Source organism: Gorilla gorilla, chromosome 13 (genome assembly GCF_029281585.2).
Source record: "Gorilla gorilla gorilla isolate KB3781 chromosome 13, NHGRI_mGorGor1-v2.1_pri, whole genome shotgun sequence".
NCBI classification, from domain to species: Eukaryota; Metazoa; Chordata; class Mammalia; order Primates; family Hominidae; genus Gorilla; species Gorilla gorilla.
In genome coordinates this window covers 133,764,609-133,786,774 of record NC_073237.2, presented here as the reverse complement: position 1 = coordinate 133,786,774, position 22,166 = coordinate 133,764,609, and the positions used below count along the sequence as shown (strand labels likewise).

Here is a 22,166-nt window from a genome sequence, read left to right as displayed (position 1 = left end):
GAAATGCAAATTAAGCCACAAAGAAATACCACCACCTCCCATCAGAAAGGCTAAAATTTAAAAGTCGAACATACCAAGTGTTGACAAGGACATGGAGCAACCAGAACCCTCACGCACTGCTGGTGGGATGTGCACTGGTGCAGACACTTCAGAAAATTATTTAGCAGTTTCTACTAAAGCAAAAAAAGTATGCCAACCCTATGACATATGTTGTCCGAGTCCACTTAGCATATGCCCGAGAGAAATGAGCTCATTATCCACAAAAGATCGCAGTCATGGCAGCTTCATCATCATCTGTGAAACACGGGAGCAGCCCTAGTCCCCAGAGCAGCAGTGGATGCAGTGATCACGGTTCACAAACTCAGCTGTGAGAGACTGAACCTCGTCACACTCAGCAGCGTGGACAGAGACCGCATGGAAGAAGCCAGATCCAAAAGTGGCAAAGTGTCCCTATTCTATCATTCCATTTGTATCAAGTTCAAAATCGGGCAAATAATCTCTGGCCATAGAAGTCAGAGAGGTGTGGGATGGGGATACACAGAGATGGACACGGGAGAAACTTTGGGGTGCTGGAATGTCCTTTATTTACATTTTACTTTAGAGACAGGGTCTCACTCTGTTACCCAGGCTGGAGTGCAGTGACACAATCACAGCTCACTGCAGACTCAACCTCCTCGGCTCGAGCGATCCTCCTGCCTCAGCCTCCCAAGGTGATGGGATTACAGGCGTGAGCCACCGCACCTGGCCTGGAATGTTCTATGTTGAGATTTGGGCAGTGGGTTTACTGGTGCATTTGCACCCATGATTGGCATACCTTACCATGTGTCACTTATACCTCAGTAAATAGTTCATCTTAAAAAGTAGGCCTTGGCCGGGCGCGGTGGCTCACGCCTGTAATCCCAGCACTTTGGGAGGCCGAGGCAGGCGGATCATGAGGTCAGGAGATCGAGACTAACCTGGCTAACACAGTGAAACCATCCTGGCTAACACAGTGAAACCCCATCTCTACTAAAAATGCAAAAAATTACTTGGGCGTGGTGGCGGGCGCCTGTAGTCCCAGCTACTCTGGAGGCTGAGGCAGGAGAATGGCATGAACCCAGGAGGCGCAGCTTGCAGTGAGCCGAGATGGCACCACTGCACTCCAGCCTGGGTGACAGAGCGAGATTCCGCCTCAAAAAAAAAAAAAAGTAGTCCTTGCCAGGTGCAGTGGGAGGATCGCTTAAGGCCAGGAGTTTGAAACCAGCCTGGGCAACATGACAAAACCCCGTCTCTACAAAAAATACAAAAATTAGCCAGCCGTGGTGGGGCATGCCTGTAGTCCTGCTACTCAGGGCTGAGGTGGGAGGATCACTTGAGGCCAGGAGGTTGAGTCTGCAGTGAGCCTTGATTGCACCACTGCAGTCCAGCCTGGGGGACAGAGTGAGATCCTGTGTCAAATATATACATTTAATTTTTAAAAAGTTTTAAGTAGGAGTTACAGTTTAAAGTGGCAGTTAAACACAAGCATGTATTGCCTCTTTGCTTTAAAATGAAGACAAAAATTTTAAGAGAATAAGAGGGGAGACGGGAGCTGGAACCCGGAAGACAGATGTCCAGGCGGCGACTGTCCTGGGAGGCCTGAGAGTGCTGAACCTGCAAATGCAAGGAGCCAGTTGGCTTTGGAGCCCCCGGGAGGCCCAGGAAGTGGAGGCCCAGATTCCTCCAAGAAGCTGGGCTGGAAGCAGGGTCTCCAGGGGGTCTTTGTGAGCGGCACGGTGTTCTGGCCACAGCTGAGGACAGGGCTGGGGCTCCGTGCTGAAACCGGGAGGACACAGGTGAGACCCTTGCTGGAGGTGCACAGACGCTTCTCAGCCCACAGCACCTCTGGCCTTCCAGGGCTACCAGGCCATGCCATGCACACAGGGAGGTGGTTCCTCTGCAGGGCAGTGTTGGGCAGGAGCAGTTAGGGCTGTGGGGCCTCTCGCCAGCCACACGCATGCTAACACTAACACACTGGGATGGTTAACACTGAGTGTCAACTGGATTGGATGGACGGATGCAAAGTATTGACCCTGGGTGTGTCTGTGAGGGTGTTGCCAAAGGAGATTCACCTCCGACTGAGTGGACTGGGAGAGGCAGACGCACCCTTAATCTCAGTGGGCACCGTCTCATCAGCTGCCAGCGAGGCTGGAATATAAAGCAGGCAGAAAAACGTGAGAAGGCTAGATGGGCCTACCCTCCCAGCCTACATCTTTCTCCTGTGCTGGACGCCTCCTGCCCTCGAACATCAGACTCTAAGTTCTTCAGCTTTGAGACTCGGGCTGGCTCTCCGTGCTCCTCAGCTTGCAGATGGCCTATTGTGGGACCCTGTGATCGTGTGAGTTAATACTTAATAAACTCACCTTTATATATATATACACACATATATATATCCTGTATATACACATATATATATCCTGTATATAATATATATATGTATATATATCCTATGAGTTCTGTCCCTCTAGAGAACCCTAATACAGACACTAAGCTGGAGCTTGGAGGAAGCAAAAGAAACCTTAAAAGCACAAATGCTGTAACTAAGATCTTTGGAAGATACTGCGTCTGTGAAGTGGAGATGGGGGCCCCACAGAAAGAGCTTTCAGACTGTAGGACAGAACTTGATGGATGAAGGACAGGATGGGAAATGAAAGCTCAGTGGGAGGTTTGGAAATAAATTTGAAGTTGTCTTCCAAAAAGCAGTACAAAATACATAAAGAGAAGGAAAATCAAAGAGAAAAGATGTTTAAAATTGGAGATTCTGTCAAGAAGGTCCAACATACAAATAACGGGGATTCCAGGAAGAAGGGAGAGCAGGGAAGGAAACTCCTAAGTAATTCGTCGCTGACAGGTTTCCAGATGTGAGGCCACGGGAGCCCCCACGGGAGCCGGACTTAGGTTTGTGGAGTGGCCGAAGGTGGGTGGAGAGAGACCCCCTGTGGGGCACGTTGTCATGAAATTTCTCAACACTAGTGAAAATGGAAGAGCCTCAAAACCTCCAGAAGAGCAGGCCACATCAGAGGGGCAGGAATAGGAATGGGTTCTGCGGTCTCAACAGCAGTTCTGGGAGCCAAGCCTGCCTGTGCTGAGGGAACGTTATCTCAACCCAGAAGTCTTGGCTCCACTGAACTCTCAAGCTGGTGTGCAGCGGGCACAGACCCTGGAGATGCACATCTCCAAAAATACCCCGTGGACCTTATCTTGGGAAACACCCAGCGGCTGTGCTTCACCACTACCTGGAGGTCGGAGAGTGTGGACCAGGGCATGGGGGTGTCAGTCCCAGGACCTTGCAGGGCAGGAGCTAGAGAGTGGCTGGAGGGGCAGGAGGAGCCAAGTGTCAAGGGACCAGGACATGTAACTGAGAAACAGCAGAGCCAGATAAGCATTAACCCTGAAAGCAGCAGCAGAAGGCTGGGCCGTTGAGGCTGTGGCACAGCCAGAATATCACCAATGAGGAAGGTGCTGATTTAGCTAAAACTCTAATACTGTTATTTTGGGAGTCCACCTTCCGTGGGGAGAAGTCAATACCAAATACCCAGAAGTCAACAATCAAGAGATCACAATCCAAGGATGTTATCTGGAAATGTGGAGGCAAATACACAACCATTTCAATGTCGACCTGCAAGTGCTAAGGATGGGGTGGGCGGGGGGCGGTGACGCCTGCATTTTCTTATAAACCTCACTTGAGGTTTAAACTGTGCGTGCATATGACTATGATGAAAATGAACATCTTAAAATGTATTAACTTAAAACAGCAACAGAGGCTGTGCCTCTCTGTCCCCACAGACAGTACCCTGAGGTGAGCTCCTTGAGCCTGGAGAAGCTGAGTCCGAAGGTGCTGAGCAGGCAGGTCTTGCGTCTGCAGGAGCGGTACGGCGTAGCCCCAGGTGAGTCCAGCCCCCACATTCCTGCCCCACAGGCCAGGGAGAGCCGCCAAGCGTGGCCAGGGACATCCTCTGTGACTGGGGCTGCCCGTTGTTCAGGTGCCAACCAAGACCAACCTTCCCAGAGAGCCCCTCCCTGCCTCTTGCCCAGCTTGTGCCAGAGTGGCTGTGAGGTGGGCCTGGCCTGGGCCCTGCGACTGAGCAGCCGACGGGTCTATGAGGTCCTCTGCCCACCTAGGCGGCTCCGGGAGGGCTTCCTGCCTCCTGCCTGGCTGCAGAGCTGAGGGTGAGTGCTGAGTCCAAGTGCGCAGGACTGCAGCCACTCCTCCCGGGCCCCTCTGGACAGGCTGATGGCCACACCTGCCTGTGTCGTTGGACACCAAGGGAAGCCAGGTCCCCTTTGTTCCCAGGACCCCCTGCAAGGGCCGGGAAGATGCACTGAGGCCCCATCCATGGGGCCCTTGAATCTCAGGAGGGTACAGGCTGGCACCTGGCCGGAAGTTTGAATTTTATCTGGATTTTGCAGTGTTTGTAGGTTCTCAGCATGGTTACAGCCCAAATCCCTTCTGTCGATGCAGTACTGTATCCAGAAGCCTTTGGACACAGTATGCCACAGGCAAAATGAAGCCTAAAAGCATGGAAATGTCAGGAAAGCTGCCCCCGTCTGTCTGGACCTGAGGGAAGGGCCTTTGCAGCAACACCTGGGCTGCCCAGCTGTGTCCCCTGAGTAACTTCTCTCTTCCTCCTTCCTCCGTCCTCCTTCCTTCTGTCTCCTTCCTGCCTTTCTCCTTCCTCCTTCCTGCCTTTCTCCTTCCTCCCTTTCTCCCTTCCTCCTTCCTCCTTCCTCCTTCTTCCTTCCTCCTTCCTCCCTTTCTCCTTCCTCCTTCCTCCCTTTCTCCCTTCCTCCTTCCTCCCTTTTTCCCTTCCTCCTTCCTCCTTCCTCCCGTTCTCCTTCCTCCCGTTCTCCTTCCTCCATCCTCCTTCCTCCTTTCTCCCTTCCTCCTTCCTCCCTTTCTCCTTCCTCCCTTTCTCCTTCCTCCTTTCTCCTTCCTCCTTCTTCCTTCCTCCTTTCTCCCTTCCTCCTTCCTCCTTCCTCCTTTCTCCTTTCTCCTTCCTCCCTTCCTCCTTCCTCCTTCCTCCCTTTCTCCTTCCTCCTTTCTCCTTCCTCCCTTTCTCCCTTCCTCCTTCCTCCATCCTCCTTCCTCCTTCTTCCTTCCTCCTTTCTCCCTTCCTCCTTCCTCCTTCCTCCTTTCTCCTTTCTCCTTCCTCCCTTCCTCCTTCCTCCTTTCTCCTTCCTCCCTTCCTCCTTTCTCCTTCCTCCCTTTCTCCTTTCTCCTTCCTCCTTCCTCCTTTCTCCTTCCTCTTTCCTCCCTTCCTCCTTTCTCCGAAAGTATGTGTTGGGCTTTGTGTAGGTGCTACCCAGAGGTGCCACGTGGTTTAAAGGGGTGGCGGCCCCTGGGGGTCTGGTGCACGAGGGTAGCAGAGGCCTCGTTCCCGGGAAGGAGGAAGGCGGGAGGAGGGTGCCCTCGTCACCCCTCAGACCCAGGACAGGTGGCGGATTCCTGGGCGAGGCTTCTGCTGAAGTTTGTGCCCTGGTGGCTGTGTTCCAGGAAGGCTGGCCCTCCCTGGCTAGCCCTGGCCCCTGGCCTTGCTGTGAACCGCACAGATCCCCGCTGTAGGCTGCAGATGGGGTCCCCACCACAGGGTGCTCCCAGGTGTTGGAGGCAGGTGCTGGCAAGGGCACCCACATGTCTTGAGAGTGTGGGTCACAGGGACCCTCGGTGAGGTCGGGCCAGAGCCAGGCAGGGGCCTCAGGGCAGATGGTCGCCCAGCTCCCCGTGGCTGCGCTCTGGGGGTGGGTGGGTGGGGCCCTGAAAGGTCGGCATCCCGCTGAGGACCAGCCAGCCCGTTAGCACCACTGGCTGCCGCACCCTGGGGGAAAGGGGCTCAGCCAGACTGTGGTGCCCTCCCCGGGGCCCCCTCAGGCTCTGGAGTGGAGTATGGAGGTGAGGCTGACGGAGGGTGTGGACGTGCGTGTGCCTCAGTCCCTGCCGCTCATGGGGCTTCAGTCACGGGACCCACAGTGAGCAGCCGGCCCTGTCCACGAGGGTTCCACGTGCCAGTGAGAGAAGGGCAGGGCACAAACGCAGATGCCAACGCCAGGAAGGAACCTCCCTGAGGAAAGACAGGGAGGCCCCAGAGGGAGGCCAGACGAAAGGGCCTGCCGCACAAGTGCAAGGGAGACCCTGGGGCCGGCGGGACCCCCAGGCTGAGTGGGGTGGACCCCAGCAGAGGCCCAGGTGGTGAGGAGGGGGTGGGCTCCGGGGCAGAGGTGGAGGACGGTGAAGGGGCAGGCACAGCCCGTCTGCCTGTCTCCAGCCTGCCCCAGAAGGAGGCCGTGGTGAGGCTGCCCTGAGCCCGCAGTGCTGAGCTGGCCTTTCCTTTCAGCGCTGTGTCCCAACGCGGCCATTCAGCAGCGCCTGGCGGCCCTGCGGCACCTATGCCACAAGCGGTTTGTGGAGGTTCGTGAGCAGGAGGGCGTCCTGGGGGCAGCCAGCCGCGGCCTGAGCCACAGAGTTTGGCCTGGGATACTCACTGCGCACTGCAGGGTGCACAGACATCCCAAGTAGGAGCTGCTTCTTGCCCCAGAGCTGGGCGAGCTGGGCCAGGCCTGGGTGAAGGGGAGGCCATGGGGCCCTGGCTCTGGGCTGTGGCACCGGGGCGGGTGAGCACCTGGGCTCTGCCGAGGATGTACCCTGCCAGGGGTCGAGGAAAACTCCCACCAGGCCCCGATACAGCCTCTGGAGCTGCCTGGCAACCGCCCCTTCCTGTTTGCTTTTGCAGAAGAGCCTGTCCCAGGAGAACTGGACCGACCACGTGCAGGTGAGTTCGTGCCCTTGCCTGTAAGCCTGCAGGGCGGCCTGGGCGGCTGTCCTAGGGGCAGAGGCCCGGAGCCTCCTGGTGGAAGTGTGCAGAGCTGAGGCCTTCGCTGGGGCTGTCCTGGGGGCACAGGCCCGGAGCCTCCTGGTGAAAGCGCGCAGAGCTGAGGCCTTCGCTGGGGCTGCTGAGCCCAGACCCCATGTTGGGGCGCGTGGCTGGCAGGCGGGTGCAGGGTCCTCAGGCCCAGGAGGCCTGAGCGGGAGCCGAGGGCATCAGTAAAGCCTGACTGGGCCTCGTTCCAGGCGGACGGCAGCGTCCGTGCCACCCGAACCAGCCCAGCGGAGCTGCCTGTGGGGCCGGGTGGGGGCTGAGAGTCACCAGAGAGGTGCAAGGCGCCTGGGCGAGGCCGGAAGGAGGAAGGCCGGGCTCCCCCCGCCCGGTGCCAGCACAGAGCCGGCCGGAAGGGCAGCGGACGTCCTGAAGAATGCGGGCGGCTTCCACGTATTGTCGTCCACGTGGGAACCCACGCCGGGGAAGCAGCCTCAGGCTGCTGGGCCTGAAGCCAGCGGGGCAGGCGGACCCTCCTTGAGGCCGTGGGGTGGGAGGTCGTGCAGGAGCTCAGCCTGCTGGGCAGGTCCCCTCCCTTCCCGCCTGACACTCAAGGCCATCCTGGACCCATGGACTCCAGGACCTTGCGGGGAGGGAGACCCTTGCTCGTGCTGGGCCCTGCATTTCCCGGCGGGGGCTGAGGGTCCCGCAGGCCTGTAGGTGCCTCTGCTCCTGGGCTGGGCGCTGCCACGGGTGGCTGCGGGGTGGGAGAGAGCTCACCCTGGTGAGGATGAGGTTTCTCGGGACCCCCTTGGTCATTGCCACCCAGAGGGCACCCCTCTGTCTGCTCCTGGGCCATGGGTGAATGGGTGCCCAATAGCCTCCTGAGCCCTGCCAGCCAAACCCCACATAGTGAGGAGGAGGGGAAGGGGCAGAGGGGCTCCCCCGGCAAGAGGAGGAGCGTGGAGATGGGGCAGGCTGGGCAGGTGCTCCAGAAAACATGCCCGGGCTCCTGGGACCCGGGGTGGGGGCAGATGCCTGGTGAGAGCAGGAGGGCTGGCGGAGGCTTGGAGGCCGGGAAGGTCAGTGGAGGTTTGGAGGCCAGGAGGGCCAGTGGAGGCTTGGAGGCTGGAAAGGTCAGTGGAGGCTTGGAGGCCAGGAGGGCTGGTGGAGGCTTGGCAGCCAGGAGGGCCCGTGGAGGCTTGGAGGCCGGGAAGGTCAGCGGAGGCTTGGAGGCCAGGAGGGGCCAGCTGGGGCTGAACTGAGGTGGGCAGCCTTCACCTCAGGCTTGGAGACCCAGAAGGCCAGCCGGGGCTACACTTGGGTGGACAGCCTTTGCCTCAGCACCTCTATCTCAGCCGCTTTGATCCTGTGGAACCTTGACCTCAGGCAGGACAGATGCTGCAGGCCTCAGGTGGACGGCTGCCCCTCCTCCCCGAGTGCTCACAGCCAGTCTGCAAGGTCGGGGTCTACGGGGGTCCCTCGGGGCAGGGCCCTGTGGCACAGCAACGTCCCCATCTCCATCCTCACGGCCACCCTCCTCACAGGGCCTGGTGGGGCAGAGCCCGTGGCTTCAGGAGCAGCTGTCTCAGCTGCTGGTCTCCCACAGTGACCCAGTCACGGCCGCCCAGTGTGCCATGGACCTCTTGCTGCCCGAGGAGCGGCTGCCGGCTGCGGTGGCTGTGGAACTCCGCCGGTTCAGGCTCCAGGGGAGGTGAGCACCGCCAAGGTGACCCCAGCCAGGGGTGGGTTCCGCCCGGGATGGCCCCTACCCTTGGGACGACAGCTCACCAGTCTTCACGCCAGTGGCTTGAGAATTAGAAATCAAGACAAAACAAAGAGCGCAGCTATACACAGAGCAGACAAGACAGCAGGGCCCAGCCCTCCTCCTCTGCTGCCAGATCCATGGTCAGCCCGACCCACGCGGGACCCTGGGGGAACAGTCACCAGGGCCACTGGGAGGAGAGGCAGGAGCAGGGGTCACGCTGGGCTGGGCTGAGCCTGTGTGGGAGGAGGAGCCAGGACCTGAGATGCCCCCACCAAACAGGCCCTGAATCGTCCCCTCGTGCTCCGAGGTCAGAGTGGGTGGGGGACCAGGGACATGGGGGCGCTACCAGCTCTGCTCCTCCCAGGGCGACTGAGGCTGACTCGAGGCTGGAGGTGAAGGACGTGAAGGACCGTTACTACCAGCTGCCCATCCCCAGGGAGAACGTCCACCTCCTGGCCTCGTGGGAAGACTTGACCAGACACGAGGGTGCACTCCTGCAGGTGGTTCCCTCGGCCGCTGGGGCAGCGCCCGGTGGTGGGATCCCCCTGCCAGGCATTGGAGGAGCATCAGGGGCATGGCATTCGGAGAGAGGCAAGGCCTCTGGGCATGAGCCCGCCAGGTGCCCCAGGGCTGCTGTGAGGGCAGCCGTTCCCCACGCTGTGCTGCTGAGACTCCAGGATGCTGGCTGCTGGCATTTACCCAGTGCTGCCAGCCTGTGGAAGGTGCCGTGGAATCCCCATTTTACAGATGGTGCCTGAGACGTGGGGTGCCTCCCTGACACGGGCACTGCCGTGGGCACCAGGCCAGGCTCTTGCTCACAACAGCCAGGCCTCCCTCTCTGGTGCAGCCACAGAAAGCAGGGGGCAGCTGGAGCACAGGCCTTAGTGCCCCCAACAGCCCCAGCCCTACAAGCATGCAGGGGTGCAGGGGCGTCTCCCCGAAGCCCAGGCTCACAGAGCTGCTCAGGCCCTCCAGGCTGTGGTCCCTGCAGAGCCAAGTTGGCCCCGATGATCACATCTGCCCCTCTCTGCCCGCAGCGCCACCAAGTGGTTGGTATAGACCTGGAGTGGACGCCTGTGTTTGTTGCTGGGGGCCGGCCTCGGCCGTCACTCCTGCAGGTGGCCGTGGAGGGCCACGTGTTCCTTCTGGACGTCCTGGCACTCTCGCAGCCACCAACAGGGCAGGGAGCCCAGGCCTTTTCCCAGCTGGTGGCCCAGCTCCTCTCAGACCCCTCTATCACCAAGCTGGGTGAGTGAAGCCCTGGGGCCCCCTGCCCAGTCCAGAAGGAAAGCAGCCCCCACCCCTGCCTGACCCTTCCCTCCGTGTGCCCCGGGGAGGGTGCTGGGTGCACCCTGGGGTCAGGGGACAGTGCCGTCCCTGCCTGCAGGCGCCCCTCCCACAATGGTTCCTGCCCACAGGCTACGGGATGGTGGGGGACCTGCAGAAACTGGGCACGTCCTGCCCCGCCCTGGCCCATGTGGAGAAGAAGATTCTGGGCGGCATGGACCTGCTGCTGGTGCACAGACAGGTGGGCACCCACTGAGCCGCTCACAAGATGCCGGGTGGGCCTGGGGTTCGAGGGCTGCTTGGGGCCCCTCCACGCCTTCCCAGCGGCCCTGGGCTTCTCCTGCCGGATTCCTGTCAACGCAGCCTTAGTCACCAGGGCCCCAGAGCAGAGCGTGGCAGAGGTGGATCTGGCGTCCCCAGGGAGGGAGCAGGGCCTCCTGGTGTAGGCATCCCTGAGCCCCTATGGGGCCCTTATCTGGTGTGAGGGCACCTTCCCCCAGACCTGAGCCCTGGGTTCCACTTGGAGGAGCTCCGGGAGGGAGCCCCTGGGTCTCTATCTAGCCCCCTCCTTGTGATCCCCACCCCTCTCTATCTAGCCCCCTCCCCCGTGATCCCCACCCCTCTCTATCTAGAACCTTCCCCGTGATCCCCACCCCTCTCTATCTAGCCCCCTCCTCGTGATCCCCACCCCTCTCTATCTAACCCCTCCCCGTGATCCCCACCCCTCTCTATCTAGTCCCCTCCCCGTGATCCCCACCCCCTCTCTATCTAGCCCCCTCCTCGTGATCCCCACCCCTCTCTATCTCGCCCCCTCCCCGTGATCCCCACCCCTCTCTATCTCGCCCCCTCCCCATGATTCCCACCCCCCTCTATCTAACACCTTCCCCGTGATCCCCACCCCCCTCTATCTAGCACCTTCCCCGTGATCCCCACCCCTCTCTGGGCACACACGCCACCCCAGACATACACGTGGAGGCCCCCCCAGCATGAGCACTAGAGCCCCCTGGGGGTGGTTTCGCTGCATTTTGTCTGCATTTCTGCTGTTTTATGCACGGTACACACAGTGCTCCTCTTTTGAAGATAAAACAGAGACAGAGAGCTGGCCACACAGACTCAGGGCCCTGGCTCTCTGAGGTTGTGAAGGGCTGGGCGGGGTGACCGTGGGACTGCTGACCAGGGCCCCCGGAGCTGGCCCTGGTGTGCAGTGCCTGCAGCCTGGGACCCCCACGTGGAGCCTCTCCTCGGATGTGTCCGCTCCTTCTCCCTGTCTCTGCTGCACGGGCCGCTGGTGGAGGGTGCGGGGCCTCCTCCAGAGCCCCCGCAGGGCTGGTGTGAGCCAGTGCGGTGACCGTGCTCCTGCCAGGGCCAGACACGTTACCCTGCAGGGCACTGTCTTAGCAGATGCGGGTGGCGAACGTGCCAGCCCCAGGCGTGGACAGGGCCAGGGAGCTGAGGGGCCTGAGCCTCCTGGTGCAGCAGGTGCTGGGCACAGCCCTGGACAAGACGCAGCAGCTGTCCAACTGGGACCGGAGGCCGCTCTGCGAGGAGCAGGTCATCTACGCAGGTGTGTGGTGTGGTAGGTGGAAGTGACCCCTCCTCATGCCCCTCTCGCCCTCTGTCCCGGGAGGCTGAGGCCGACTCCCCACACAGCTGCCGACGCCTACTGCCTGCTGGAGGTGCACCAAGCCCTGTGCAGAGAGCCCTCCCGCTTCCACCTGTCAGAGGACCTGGCTGGGAGCCGGAGGCCAAGGCACAGAGAGAGACCAGGGGCACAGAAGCCACCCGGCCTGCAGAAAGCGTCAGCACCGGCCCCACCCAGGCAGGTGGGTGAAGCCCCGCAGGGTCCGTTTGTCAGCATTCTTGGGGAAGGAGGTCCCTGTCCATAAACCAAGGACCTGCATGGAGACAAGGCCACTGGGTCAGAGCGCGTGGAGGGGGCCCCGCTCCTGGAGCGAGAGGGGAGCAAAGTCCTGGTGAACCTCCTGCATGACTGTCATGGGGGCTGCGCTTGCCTGGGGGGTCACTGCTCAGGAGGCAGCCGCGCCCCTGAGTGCCCCAGTACCCTCCTGACACTTGGCCTGGCAGGCCCCTCCCATGGCCCAAGGCAGCATCTAGCCCCTCCCTGTGATCCCCACCCCTCTCTATCTAGAACCTTCCCGTGATCCCCACCCCTCTCTATCTAGCCCCCTCCCCCCCACCCCCTCTATCTAACCCCTCCCCGTGATCCCCACCCCCTCTATCTAGAACCTTCCCGTGATCCCCACCCCCTCTATCTAGAACCTTCCCGTGATCCCCACCCCTCTCTTTCTAGCCCCCTCCCCGTTATGCTCACCCCTCTCTATCTAGCCCCCTCCCCCCCACCCCCTCTATCTAATCCCTCTCCGTGATCCCCACCCCTCTCTATCTAACCCCCTCCCCGTGATCCCCACCCCCTCTATCTAGCACCTTCCCCGTGATCCCCACCCCTCTCTATCTCGCCCCCTCCCCGTGATCCCCACCCCTCTCTATCTAGCCCCCTCCCCGTGATCCCCACCCCTCTCTGGGCACACACGCCATCCCAGACACACACGGAGGCCCCCCCAACATGAGTACTAGAGCCCCCCAGGGGTGGTTTCACTGCATTTTGTCTGCATTTCTGCTGTTTTATGCACAGCACACTCAGTGCTCCTCTTTTGAAGATAAAACAGAGACAGAGAGCTGGCCACACAGACTCAGGGCCCTGGCTCTCTGAGGCTGTGAGGGTCTGGGCGGGGTGACCGTGGGACTGCTGACCAAGGCCTCACTGCAGGTCCCTGTGGCTGTGGCTGTGTCTGAGGGCGCCGCCCCTCAGGTCCCGGCCAGGGCCTTCCGTGTGGTATGTGACAACATGCTGCAGGGGCTGGCACGGAGCCTCCGCTGTCTCGGTGTGGATGCACGCATGCTGGGCAATGGTGAAGACCACCGCAGGGCGGCCGAGGTGAGTTTGCGGGGAGGGTCTTGGGGTCCTCCCAAGGTGCAGCTGCCCCTAGTACAGGTGTGCCCACCCCTAGCACCAAACTCCTCCCTCCAGCTCATCCATGGCTGCCAGCTGTGCCAGGCAGGCTCTGGGAACAGGACGGGGTGGCCAAGGATGGAGCGGTTGGGGGCCAAGTGGCTGAGATGGTCCCAGCCTCAGCCCTCATTGTCCCACAAAAGGAATTTACAGATGTAATTGACGCTACTAATCAGTTGAACTTAAAATAGAGAGTCTATCTTATTTGGGTGGGCCCAGTGTAATCACATGAGCCCTTAAAAGCAGAAATGAGGCCGGACGCAGTGGCTCATGCCTATAATCCCAGCACCTTGGGAGGCCGAGGTGGGTGGATCACTTGAGGCCAGGAGTTGGAGACCAGCCTGACCAACATGGTGGAACCCCGTCTCTACTAAAAATAGAAAAATTAGCCGGGCGTAGTGGCGGGCGCCTGTAATCCCAGCTACTCAGGAGGCTGAGGCACGAGAATCGCTTAAACCCCGGAGGCAGAGGTTGCAGTGAGCTGAGATCGTGCCACTGCACTCCAGCCTGGCTGACAGAGCAAGACTCCATCTTAAAAAAAAAAAAAGAAAAAAAGCAGGAATGGAACACAGAAGACAGAGAGATTCAAAGCACAGGAAGGATTCAGTGTCCCATTGTTGGCTTGAAGATGGAGGACGCCGCACAAGGCAACCTCAGTCCAACAGCCACAAGCAGCCAGATTCTGCCAACACCTGACCAAGCCCAGAAGCAGGTTCTTCCCCGGAGTCTCCTAAGAGGAGCCTGGTCGCGAACACTGTGATTTCAGCCATGAGACCCTGAGCAGAGAACCTGGTTGAGTCCACTGGACTTCTGGACTTCCACGGAACTATGTTGTAAGCTGCTAAGCTTTTAGTAAATTGTGACAGCAGCATTAGAAAAATGACATGGAGGCTGGGTGCTCACGCCTGTAATCCCTGCACTCTAGGAGGCCGAGGCGGGTGGATCACAAGGTCAGGGGTTCAAGACCAGCCTGGCCAAGATGGTGAAACCCTGTCTCTCCTAAAAATACAAAAATTAGCTGGGCATGGTGGCGGGCGCCTGTAATCCCAGCTACTCGGGAGGCTGAGGCAGAGAATCGCTTGAACCCGGGAGGCGGAGGTGGCAGCAGTGAGTGGAGATCACACCACTGCACTCCAGCCTGGGTGACAGAGCAAGACTCCGTCTCAAAACAATAGAAAAGAAAGAATGTGGATTGTGGTACCGGGAGTGGGGTGCTGCTGTAACACACAGCTAAACATGCGGAAATAGTTTTAGAATCAGGGGATGAGTGGAGGGTGGGAGAGTCCTGAGGATCACAACACGAAAATCCTAGAGGGCCTTGAAACCGACCGTCTGTGGAAATACGGACATTAAAAGTGTCGAAGGTTCAGAAATAGAGGTGGGATGCTGGTAAATGCAGCTGAAACAGATGGAGCCGAGATGGTTCGACCTAAAGGGCAAGAGTGTGAGGGTGTCAGATCAAAGCCAAATGGACCAGTTTTCTCCTTCAGGGGTGTAAGAAGTGGGGTTAGTTGGTATTTATTCTTCATGGAGAGGGCGGAATCCATCCTGAACCCTCGATTTGTGTAAATACTAGTTATGGGTAATCTTACCCATATAGTTTTCTAATAACATTTATTCCCTCTTTCTTTCCTTCAGTAAGGAGTGAATTTTTTTTTTTTTTTTTTTTTGAGACGGAGTCTGGCTCTATCTCCCAGCCTGGAGTGCAGTGGTGCGATCTCGGCTCACTGCAAGCTCCGCCTCCCAGGTTCACGCCATTCTCCTGCCTCAGCCTCCCGAGTAGCTGCAACTACAGGCTCCCGCCACCACGCCTGGCTAATTTTTTGTATTTTTAGTACAGACGGGGTTTCACCATGTTAGCCAGGATGGTCTCGATCAAGGAGTGAAGTATTTTTCTAATTACTTTTCCCTGGTTTTTATCTCCTAGGTCTTCTGTTCCAAGCTCTTAGTGAATTCTATATTTTTAGGACTTGCTCTACAAATAGTACAGCTTTATTTTCACCCTCATTTGTTTTCTGCAGCTTCAAGGATTGTCTGTTTATGTCTGTCTAGGATGTTCTAGACCGGTGTTCACATTTATGACCACCTTACTCACAGGTGCAGTGATCTCACAGAGGCAGACATAGATTCATGCATTTTCTGGAGAGAACATTTTTGAAGAAGGGAAGCTTTGGTATCCTTTTGGCTTCTATGGAGCTTTTGCTGTCTTTTTCTTTTCTTTTCTTTTCTTTTCTTTTTTTTTCTTTTTTTGAGACAAAGCCTCGCTCTGTTGCCCAGGCTGGAGTGCAGTGGTGCTACCTGGGCCCACGGCAACCTCCGCCTCCTGGGTTCAAGCGATTATCCTGTCTAAGCCTCCTCAGTACCTGGGATCACAGGCGCTCGCCACTACACCCAACTAATTTTTGTATTTTTAGTAGAGACAGGGTTTCTCCATGTTGGTCAGGCTGGTCTCGAATTCCTGACCTCAGGTGATCTGCCCATCTCGGCCTCCCGAAGTGCTGAGATTACAGGCGTGAGACACCACACCCAGCAGGATCTTTCCAAATCATGTGTTTTCTACTAAGACTCCCGAAGAGATGAGTTAATTGTTTCATATAAGGATTATACCTTGAGTTTCATTTTCCATATCTTTCAAAAGGAGCATTACTAATAAATTTACAAACATTTTTTAAAAAGAAAAAGGAAAGAAAGCATTCCGGGCGAGAGCCCAGAGGATGTGAGGAGAATGTCCTGACAAAGTGGAGGGAGGCAAAGTGCCTGTCACATCCAGGCAGTGGCGGGAAACGCCATGGGGCTGTGTCCTGCTGTCAGAGAGAAGCTGACTTTGTCAGGTGAACCTGGGTGTTCTGCTGATGAGATCTCCAGACAGTGGAAGGTGCAGCCTGGCCTGTTCCTGCTGCTTATCGTAGAATGTGAGCAGAAGACTTGGATATTCAGCTGAGGAGATCTCCAGACTGTGGAAGGTGCAGCCTGGCCTGTTCCTGCTGCTTATGGTGAAATGTGAGCAGAAGACCTGGATATTCAGCTGAGATCTACAGACAGTGGAAGGTGCAGCCTGGCCTGTTCCTGCTGCTTATGGTGAAATGTGAGCAGAAGACCTGGATATTCAGCTGAGGAGATCTCCAGACTGTGGAAGGTGCAGCCTGGCCTGTTCCTGCTGCTTATGATAGAATGTGAGCAGGAGGGACTGAGGGGAGCACTCTTAAACAGAAAGGAACTAGGACTTGATGATTTGGGAAACTCTCATCCTGTCCAGATGGCAAAAGATGCTAAGAATAAGTGATCGCTCCCAAAAGTGTAACCTGAAAAGCTGAGTGTGTATCTGTGCAGGAGTGAGGTCAGAAACAGTCTTCGAAAGCAAACCCGAGGCTTCCAGAAAGCAGAGGGGTATCAGCCCTTGGCCGCCTCCGCAGATGCTGAAGTGGACAGGAAATGTGCCAGCGAAGTTCCACGCCACTCACAATCTTCTCAGCCACTGCAAGCATGGAAGCCAGTTCTTGATAGTAAATCTCTTAATATTTATCTCCCACTGGTTCGCTTCTCTAGATCAGCCCAACTGACCAATTTCGGTGCCAGAAGTTGTTGCAGAGGAAAGTCTTACAGATGGGTTGTCTGCACTGGTTCTGGGACTTCTGGAATTGGTTCTGTACGTCATTAGATTTGGAGACACTAGAGACCTAGTTTCCAGTAGTAAAGAGGGTACAGGCTGGGCGCGGCGGCTCACGCCTGTCGTCCCAGCACTTTCAGAGGCCGAGGCGGGCGGATCACCAGGTCAGAAGATCGAGACCATCCTGGCCAACATGGTGAAACCCCGTCTCTACTAAAAATATAAAAAATTAGCCAGGTGTGGTGGCGGGTGCCTGTAGTCCCAGCTACTCGGGAGACTGAGGCAGGAGAATGCCGTGAACCCAGGGGGTGGAGGTTGCAGTGAGCCGAGATCGCGCCACTGCACTCCAGCCTGGGTGACAGAGTGAGACTCTGTCTCAAAAAAAAAAAAAAAAAGGCCAGGCGTGGTGGCTCACGCCTGTAATCCCAGCACTTTGGGAGGCCGAGGCAGGCGGATCACCAGGTCAGAAGATCGAGACCATCCTGGCTAACACGGGGAAACCCCATCTCTACTAAAAATACAAAAAAGTAGCCAGGTGTGGTGGCGGGCGTCTGTAGTCCCAGCTACTCGGGAGGCTGAGGCAGGGAAATGGCGTGAACCCGGGAGGCGGAGCTTGCAGTGAGCTGAGATCGTGCCACTGCACTCCAGCCTGGGCAACAGAGCGAGACTCCGTCTCAAAAAAGAAAGATACAGTAGTCCATGGTGAGATGTTGCAAAATTATTCAAAATATTGCCATGGGATACCCTTAATTGGGAACCTATAGAAGCACAGATTCTGACATAACAAGTATTTGCTACTTCCAAACACTGCAGTCAAACTAATGGGTATAATGGGATGGGCTGGTTGCTCCTAACTGTGCTGGAGAAGGTGGGAAAGAAAAAGATGAGCTCAGCTCCACACGAAGGACCTGCAAGCTTCTATATTGGCCCAGAAGAAGCCCTTATCCCCTGTAGCTGCAGAAGTAAAATTGCTGAACACCATGCCTAGAGTTTAATCCTGTGGGCAGCTGAATTACAACAGAAATTAAATTCACAACTGATGTTATTAAACTTTGTCCACTTGGCCAGTCCTGTCCATGTAAAATTACATTTCATTGTCTTTGAACTTGCTTTTCTCTGATTCTTTTTTTGTTTGTTTGTTTGAAACAGAGTCTTGCTCTGTCGCCCAGGCTGGAGTGCAGTGGTGCGATCTCGGCTCACTGCAACCTCCGCCTCCCGGGTTCAAGCGATTCTCCTGCCTCAGGCTCCCCAGTAGCTGGGATTACAGGTGCCCACCACCACGCCCAGCTAATTTTTATATTTTTAGTAGAGACGGGGTTTCACCATGTTGGCCGGGATGGTCTCGATCTCCCGACCTCGTAATCCACCTGCCTCAGCCTCCCAAAGTGCTGGGATTACAGGCGTGAGCCACCGTTCCTGGCCGTTTCTGTGATTCTTGATGAAGTTGAGCATCTTTCCATATGTTCCCTAGCTATTTGCACTTTATGTTCTGTGGAACGTCTCGTGGCTGCCACTGCTGCCCTAAGAAAGGCCTGGCTGCAAGGCTAGGAACTCGGCTGGGAAACAGTTCCCTGACTGATATAAACCTTCCCTAATGACGAAGATGGTTTGCGGTTCCTAATCTTTACAAACAATGTGGTGTATGCTGGACATCACTTTCTCCTAGGGCTCTGGAATTTTGGTATATGCCAGGCAGAGGGTATCAGTGTGACCACCCCCAAGTAAAAACCTCAGGCAATGAGTCCCTAATGAACTTCTCAGATAGACAACACTTCACAAATGTCATTACAACTTATGCAGAAGTTAAGCACATCCTACAGGACTCCTCTGGGAGACGGCTCCTGGTGCCTGAGCCCCGTTTCCTCTGACTCCCCTGGGAGACGGCTCCTGGGTGCCTGAGCCCCGTTTCCTCTGACTCCTGGGAGACGGCTCCTGGTGCCTGAGCCCCGTTTCCTCTGACTCCTGGGAGACGGCTCCTGGTGCCTGAGCCCTGTTTCCTGGGTGCCTGAGGCCCCATGTGCCTTTTCCCTTTGCTGACATTGCTGTGTACTATTCACTGTAATGAGTCTTAGCCAGAGTGTGACTGTGTGCTGAGTCTTGTGAGTAACACTGAATCACCTCAGGATGATCTTGGGGACCCTTAACACATGCCTGGTCCAGTCTTTTGCTTTCTTTTTTTAAGAGACAGGGTCTCATTCTGTCTGGCTAGAGTATAGTGGTGTGATCATAGCTGACTACAGCCTCAACATGCTAGGCTCAAGTGAGCCTCCCAACTCAGCCTCCTGAGTAGCCAGGAACACAGGCACAGGCCACCACACCCAGCTAATTTTTAAAATGTTTCGTGGAGACAGGATCTCGCTATGTTGTCCAGGCTGGTCTTGAACTCCTGGCCTCGAGTGATCCTCCTGCTTCAGTCTCCCAAAGTGCTGGGATTACAGGTGTGAGCCACCGCACCCGGCTTGGCCTTGAGTTTTACGTGATGCCACGATGTCTTAATCCCTCTAACGTTATCACCCATCTTCATATCTGGTAGGGTGAGCATCTACCTTGTTCTCCTTCAGTCCTTTGTCCTTTCTATATAGGTTTAGAAACAACTCACCAATTCAGTGTTGCTTGGAACTGCATTGACTCTATAAATCAATTTAGGGAAAAATGACATATTTAAGATATTGAGGCCAGGTGCAGTGGCCTCACCTATAATCTCAGCCCTTTGGGAGGCCAAGGCGGGAGAATTGCTTGAGCCCAGGAGTTTGAGACCAGCCTGGTAACATAGCGAGACATTATTTCTTAAAAAAAAATAGCCAGGCATGGTGGTGCACACCTGTGGTCCTGGCCACCTGGGGGACCGAGGTGGGATGACACTTGAACCCATGAGGTCGAGGCTACACAGTGAGCCATGATCATGCCACTGCACTCCAGCCTGGGCAACACAGCAAGACCTCATTTAAAAAAAAAAAGATATTGAGTCTTCTATTCATGAATATTTAACTCTTTCTTTTTTTTTTTTTTTTCCTTTTGAGATGGAGTCTCACTGTGTTGCCCAGGCTGGAGTGCAGTGATGTGATCTCGGCTCACTGCAACCTCTGCCTCCCAGATTCAAGTGATTCTTCTGCCTCAGCCTCCTGAGTGGCTGGGATTACAGGCACGCACCGCCACACCCAGCTAATTTTTGTATTTTTAGTAGAGATGAGGTTTCATCATGTTGGCCAGGCTGGTCTTGAACTCCTGACCTCATGATCTGCCCGCCTCAGCCTCCCAAAGTGCTGAGATTACAGGCATGAGCCACTGCGCCCGGCCTCTTTCAAACACATTTAATAACTTCCATAAAGATCTTGCATGTCTTTTCTTAGATTTCATCCCAGGAACTTTAGATTTTTGTTGCTTTTATAAATCGTGTGGGTTTTATTTTCTGCTGATACATGGACTGTGGTTGCTCTTGATGAATTAGTCTTCTATCCAGAAAACTTGCTATATGCCCCTGGATCTTACTGAATTGGTTGTCAGTTATTTGGGGTTCTGTTCGTACACATCATCTGCAAACTATGAGGGTTTTATTTCTTCCTTTCCAATCCTTATATCTTTTCTTTCTTTATCTTATTTCATTAGTCAAGATCTCCAAGACAGTGTCGAATAGAAATGCTGATGGTAGCCATCCTTGTCTTGTTTCTGATTTAGAAAGGAATGTTTTAACATGAAGTAAGGTGGTTGCTCAATATTCTGTACCAGGCTGAGGCAGTTCCTCCATGATTCCACATTTGCTGTAGGTTTTTGTTATGAATGAACATTGAATTCGACCTACCTAATGCTTTCCTGGCAGCTTTTCAGATACTCATAAGGTTATTTTTCCTTTAATCTGTAAATGTGATGAATGACATTATTAGCTCTTTGAATTTGGGACTAATCTTTCTTTCCTGGGTTAAATTCAACTTGGTCCTGCATATTACCCTTCTTAATACATTGCGGACTTTGGTCTGTGATTTTTTTTTTTTTTTGAAGTGGCATCTTGCTGTGTTACCCAGGCTGGCCTCGAACTCCTGGGCTCAAGTGATCCTCCCACCTCAGTGAGACTATGGCTGGGACTACAGGCATGTGACACCGCACCCGGCCTGGTCTGTGATTTTTGTTGAGGAAGTTTGTATCCATCTTCATGGGTACATCTGACATATAATTTTCCTTTCTCTTTTTTTCTGGCCTCATAAATACATTGGGAAGTTTTCCCTCTTTTTTCTGCAACTGAGTAATGTTTAAATTATCTGCTCCTGAAACTGGCTCACTTCCTGTGAGGCTTCCTGGCCTGATGTTTTCTTTGGGGAGAATGTTCTGATACTGAGTTTTATTAATAGTTATAGAACCACTTGGCTGGCTGTATCTTCTTGATCACATTTGGTAATTTATAATTTTTCTGGAATGTGTCCATTTAATCTGACATTTCAAATATGTAAGTATAGATTGTTATACATTGTCGGTGTCCGCTCTTAAGGCTCTGCTGTGTCTGCAGCTGGGTTCCCTCTCTTTTATTGTGGCTTCCTTTTGCTCTCACTCTTCTCGTGCTCTCGCAGAGATGTGTCAACTTACTGCCCTTTTTTTTTTTTTTTGAGATAGAGTCTCGCTCTGTTGCCCAGGCTGGAGTGCAGTGGCGTCATCTTGGCTCACTACAAGCTCCGCCTCCCGGGTTCACGCCATTCTCCTGCCTCAGCCTCCCGAGTAGCTGGGACTACAGGCGCCCGCCACCACGCCCGGCTTTTTTTTTTTTTTTTTTTGTATTTTTAGTAGAGACGGGGTTTCACCATGTTAGCCAGGATGGTCTTGATCTCCTGACCTCGTGATCCGCCCGCCTCAGCCTCCCAAAGTGCTGGGATTACAGGCGTGAGCCACCACACCCGGCCAACTTACTGCCTTTTAAAATAACCAGTATTTGGCTTTGTTAAGTCTTTCTATTGCATTTTTGTTGTCTATCTCATCAATTTCTGTTCTTATCTTTATAATTTCCTTCCTTTTGCTTTCTTGGGTTTGTTTCCAAGTGGCGTTGCTTAGCTCTTTAATTTTCAGACTCTTACATTTTATGATATAAATATTTAAGGCCATAAATTTTTCTCAAAGTATTGTTTTCACTGCGCTCTATCAGTTTTGATATAGAGTGTTTTCATTGTTTTTAGTTCTAATAACGTTTGAATATCAATTATGATTGCTTATTTGACTTCGTTCTTTAGAAGGCTGTTTTTCAATTTTAGAAAGCTTGGATCTTGGGGCTTTTTAGTTATCTTCTTAAAAATGATTTCTAACCTAACTTCAGGAATATAGTCTGTATATTTCCAATTTTGGAAATTTCTTAAGATTTGCTTTGCAGCCAAGTAGATGATCCTTTTTATAAATGATCCACATGGACTGTAAAAGGATACATGGTATTGGCTGGGCACAGTGGCTCACGCCTGTAATCCCAGCACTTTGGGAGGCCAAGGCGGGCAGATCACGAGGTCAGGAGATCGAGACCATCCTGGCTAACACAGTGAAACCCTGTCTGTACTAAAAATTCAAAAAATTAGCTGGGCGTGGTGGTGGGCGCCTGTAGTCCCAGCTACTCGGGAGGCTGAGGCAGGAGAATGGAATGGACCCGGGAGGTGGAGCTTGCAGTGAGCCGAGATT

General features: G+C 54.9%; 1 protein-coding gene across 15 annotated transcripts in view; it reads left to right on the top strand.

Annotated features, from left to right (window-relative positions):
* The window catches only part of EXD3 (exonuclease 3'-5' domain containing 3), a 118,815-nt gene that overhangs the window by 62,832 nt on the left and 33,817 nt on the right, over positions 1-22,166 (top strand). For 8 of the 15 annotated variants that reach the window (XM_055350265.2, XM_063696924.1, XM_063696923.1 and 5 more), the window contains 10 exons: positions 3,805-3,905; positions 6,351-6,424; positions 6,747-6,785; positions 8,378-8,544; positions 8,963-9,098; positions 9,636-9,846; positions 10,017-10,126; positions 11,287-11,449; positions 11,536-11,708; positions 12,674-12,841. In XM_055350265.2, the coding sequence (XP_055206240.2) occupies positions 3,805-3,905; positions 6,351-6,424; positions 6,747-6,785; positions 8,378-8,544; positions 8,963-9,098; positions 9,636-9,846; positions 10,017-10,126; positions 11,287-11,449; positions 11,536-11,708; positions 12,674-12,841 (1,342 nt within the window). Of the gene's footprint in view, positions 1-3,804; positions 3,906-6,350; positions 6,425-6,746; positions 6,786-8,219; positions 8,292-8,377; positions 8,545-8,962; positions 9,099-9,635; positions 9,847-10,016; positions 10,127-11,286; positions 11,450-11,535; positions 11,709-12,673; positions 12,842-22,166 lie in introns of all 15 variants that reach the window. The other 7 variants (XM_063696912.1, XM_063696922.1, XM_063696921.1 and 4 more) reach the window with 1 other exon arrangement.